The sequence below is a fragment of the Onychomys torridus genome, unplaced genomic scaffold (assembly GCF_903995425.1).
Source record: "Onychomys torridus unplaced genomic scaffold, mOncTor1.1, whole genome shotgun sequence".
NCBI lineage: Eukaryota > Metazoa > Chordata > Mammalia > Rodentia > Cricetidae > Onychomys > Onychomys torridus.
The window spans coordinates 70,444-74,393 of record NW_023413128.1 but is presented as its reverse complement, the minus strand read 5'-3'; the positions used below and the strand labels follow the sequence as shown (position 1 = coordinate 74,393).

General features: G+C 37.8%; 1 protein-coding gene across 1 annotated transcript; it reads left to right on the top strand.

Moving 5' to 3' along the window:
* Nucleotides 1-1,902: 1,902 nt before the first annotated feature.
* On the top strand, nucleotides 1,903-2,385 carry LOC118576151 (60S ribosomal protein L21-like). The gene has a single exon (XM_036176516.1). It carries the CDS (start codon nucleotides 1,903-1,905, stop codon nucleotides 2,383-2,385), a length of 483 nt encoding a protein of 160 aa, XP_036032409.1.
* Nucleotides 2,386-3,950: the final 1,565 nt, after the last annotated feature.

The window sequence follows — 3,950 nt, the reverse complement described above, 5'->3', positions numbered from 1 at the left end:
ATCAAATGAATATACTGTGTATTAATGCAGAGAATATATTTTGAAAACAAAGTGAGAAAGCAGCACACACTCATGTGACATGCATTCAAAAAATTTACCTTGACAACTGCATCAGAAATAAAAAAAAATCCTTGCAAAAACTGTGAGGTAATGTAAATGTTTGTGATCACCACAAAAGAAGCTTTTGTAGAACAGGCAAGAAATCTCACCTCCATACATACATTTACCTGAGAAAAAGCCATCTCTCTTTTCCCTTCTGTCTGGATCCTCTCAGCAAATTTTATGTCAAAGTTTCACCTTCCTGATAATATAATGGATTTTTAGAAAAAAATGCCTTGTATACCTTCTTCTACACTAAGAGATTGGAAGGAGGGTCAAAATGCTCATTCTCTGTACTTTACTGGAACAGAGAAATAGAACAACATGAGCTCCCAGAGGCTGACAAAACTTTCATGCATTCAGGTAGGTAGACTGGCCAGCATGAATAACTTTAGTTCAGACCTGGCTACATGGTTAAATTGACTCGCTAGAGCTAGCAGAATCAGGTGGGGATTTTAAATTGAGGCTTAGCACAGCTGACATCAAGAAGCATTGAGGAAACTCACATTCTCTTTCTCTGAGGTGGTTGATTAAGGTTGATCAAAATGAGGCTTCCATAGAGGATAACACAGTATCTGTGGGGTATCTCAGATGAAAGTAATTCTTCAACTGGGTAAAAAAAAAAACTAGTTGCTTGTGTCCAAGAAGCATGAAGGCAATGTATCCCCCTCTAAAATCTCCAATGACTTTTCCCATTGGTTACCATAATACAATTTATAATATTAAGATTCTACAACTTTGCCATGAGATCCATGATTAAAATTTTTCACAAAGTTATTTTCACAATAACATCAATTCACCTAGGAACACTGTTAAGTAATTATGGGTGAAAAATGAGGAGATAGGTGCTGGTGGTGCATGCCTTTAATCCCAGCATTCAGGAGGCAGAGGCTAGTGAATCCCTGTGGGTTCAAGGACAGCCTGGTCCACAAAGTGAGTTACAGGACAGGGGCCAAAAACAACACAGAGAAACCCTGTTGTGAAAAATCAAAACAGAAAGAATGGAAGAAAAATCACAAGAAACAAGTAGTATTTTTAAAGTATGTGAGTTCTTAGAACCCTCTAATACCTTAAGATTTTAGTGAAAAACACTGACTTCCATCTTTTAACAGCATTTTTGGCAATTTAACATATATTGATGGTTAAAAATGTCCTCCTACATAAGGCTGATTTGCAAAACAGGACTTTATTAATTTAATTATAAGAGGAATTCATGGAACACTCCCTGGACATGACATTGACTACATAGAAATCAACACATATACTCTGTTTATCTTTGATTTCTATATAGATGCATAGTAATTACTCAAACACCCAGTTAATATTTGGAATTAAGTAGACAAAATTTTGGGTTTTTTTGTCTATTTTTTTGCATTAAGATAAGGCATTTCCTAGAATCAGGGCTCTATGACATGAATGTCATTGTGCAGAAATGAAAAATGCACAGGAACTTCATAGTGTTGTTTAAATTTCCATATTCAATTTTTAGTTCCTACAACTTATGCATATTTTTTCCATTGAATTCTAATGAACACCAATTCCTCCCTTTAGAAGGAAAGTCATAATTTTTAAGTCCTAAGCAGGATTAAAGAGAAACTACTCCTAAACTGAAGATGTTGCAATGACCTTCTTTCAATATAAAATTCTGCAGCATAACTACTTCCTTTATAAATGAATAAACCTCTCACCACCATCCAGACATGTATGTCAACACTCTGCAGAAAGAAAACAGATTGGAACCATGAGTAAGAGGAATAAAATAGCATTTTGGTCGCGGCAGCCATCTTCCAGTAACTCGCCAAAATGACGAACACAAAGGGAAAGAGGAAAGGTACCAGCTACTTGTTATCCAGGTCCTTTAGGAAACATGGAGTTATTCCTTTGGCCACTTACATGCGAATCTACATGAAAGGTGATATTGTACACATCAAGGGAATGGGCACTGTTCAAAAAGGAATGCCTCATAAGTGTTACCATGGCAAAACCGGAAGAGTCTACAATGTCACCCAGCATGCCATGGGCATCATTGTAAACAAGCAAGTTAAGGGCAAGATTCTCGCCAAGAGAATTAATGTGCGTATTGAGCACATCAAGCACGCTAAGAGCCGAGACAGCTTCCTGAAGCGTGTGAAGGAGAACGACCAGAAGAAAAAGGAAGCCAGGGAGAAGGGCACCTGGGTTCAGCTGAAGTGCCAGCCCGCTCGACCCAGAGAAGCACACTTTGTGAGGACTAAGGGGAAGGAGCCTGAGCTGCTGAAGCCCATTCCATATGAATTCATGGCCTAATGTACAAAAAGAAATAAAAGATCTGGACTGTAAAGGGAAAAAGAAGGAGGAATAAAATAAAACTCAGTGTAGAATTAAATGCAATCAGTTTAGAGAAATAGACAGAAGCATAATGATGACAAATAATACAAACCATGTGCTTCTCCTTACTCATGGTGAGCATAAAAAAACTACTATGATAAATTGCCTGTGTTTTCTGAGTAATTTACTTGGTAACTTCATGCAGACTAATAGCTTCCAACAAGATAAATCTGGTATCTGAATTACATGGATATTAGATGCATGGTGTCATCTAGTCTGTGAGTATACTGTATCAATTCCACACCTGCAGAAGGGACATGAGACTCACTGAGATTAGGAGAGGAATCTGCCTGAGAAGTGAAAAGATGACTTTTTTAACCATGTTTTTACCACTAGATTCTATAATAAAGATTGTTATTTTAAGATCAAGGAGAATACACATCTGGCACAATTTGACTGTCAGTGTTGTCCTGAATCAGACACATTTCCATTCATGGATGTAATTCAGGGAAACACTCTGAGAGCATGACAAACATATGCTCCACTAGGCTTTAGTTAAATGCTGTCTTTTTTCTACTAATTGACTGGGATCTCCACATTGGTCAGACTGCAATTAGAAGTCATTTCTAAGTCATCACAAATCCTCCCTGCCTTTTCCCTTTAAGTTTCTTTTTATTGATGGCTCCAAATATTACTTCTCTGAGGAAAGGGAAAAAAAGTCATTTGAATTTGTTTTCAGTACATTGGAATAAAAAAAAAACTTGGTGTACTATACTTGAAATTTTAATAAAAAAAGAACAATATTCCTGTGTGCCTACATGTAAATATGACTGCACATGATTAAAATTAGAAACATGGTAAAGCAGGTAGGCAGTGAGCTGTTTTACATTATTCAAGCATGTAATTCAGTGTAGAAACCTACCAGTTCCTTGTACCTTAGTATTCAATTACCAAACTTAATAATGAGAAATGACATCCAAAATGTCATGTCCTATTGATCAAGACATCCTGGGAAATGTGTTGTTAAATTTCATTGTGCTATAGGAAAGGCATCCTGGGAAAGGAAGTCCATATTTAATGATGCAGTAAATAATGGCATCCTGGGAAATGAAGTCCATATGTAATGACGCTATAGAGAAAGGTATCATGGAAAATGAAGTACAGAATATAGTGATGTGGTAGAGAAAAACATTCTGGAAAATTGTTGCGGTAGCGCCCGCACTACCACCCATTTACCATGTCCAAGCAAGGGGCTGTGGATCAAAATCAGAGACAAAAGACAGTGGGTCATTCATGCCAGGGGATGCTAAATGCCGTTTATTGAAGAAGGGAGGGAACCTAAAATACAGGCTTACAGCACAATGGAGGAACCCCGGAGGGCAGAAGTTCGCTACTGAATGTTCTACATTCTTGCATCTAAGCTGTTTACACCAAATGCAGGATACACAAACAAAGAACTTCCCTTAAGCATTCAGGAGGGTGGAGACTGGCAGGGAATCAGCATAGGGAGGACATCAAGGTCAAGGTCAGGCAAGCAGGGCAGG

What these genes read in the sequence shown, in the direction of transcription:
- LOC118576151 (XM_036176516.1), top strand. Translation starts at nt 1,903, where the DNA reads ATGACGAACACAAAGGGAAAGAGGAAAGGTACCAGCTACTTGTTATCC.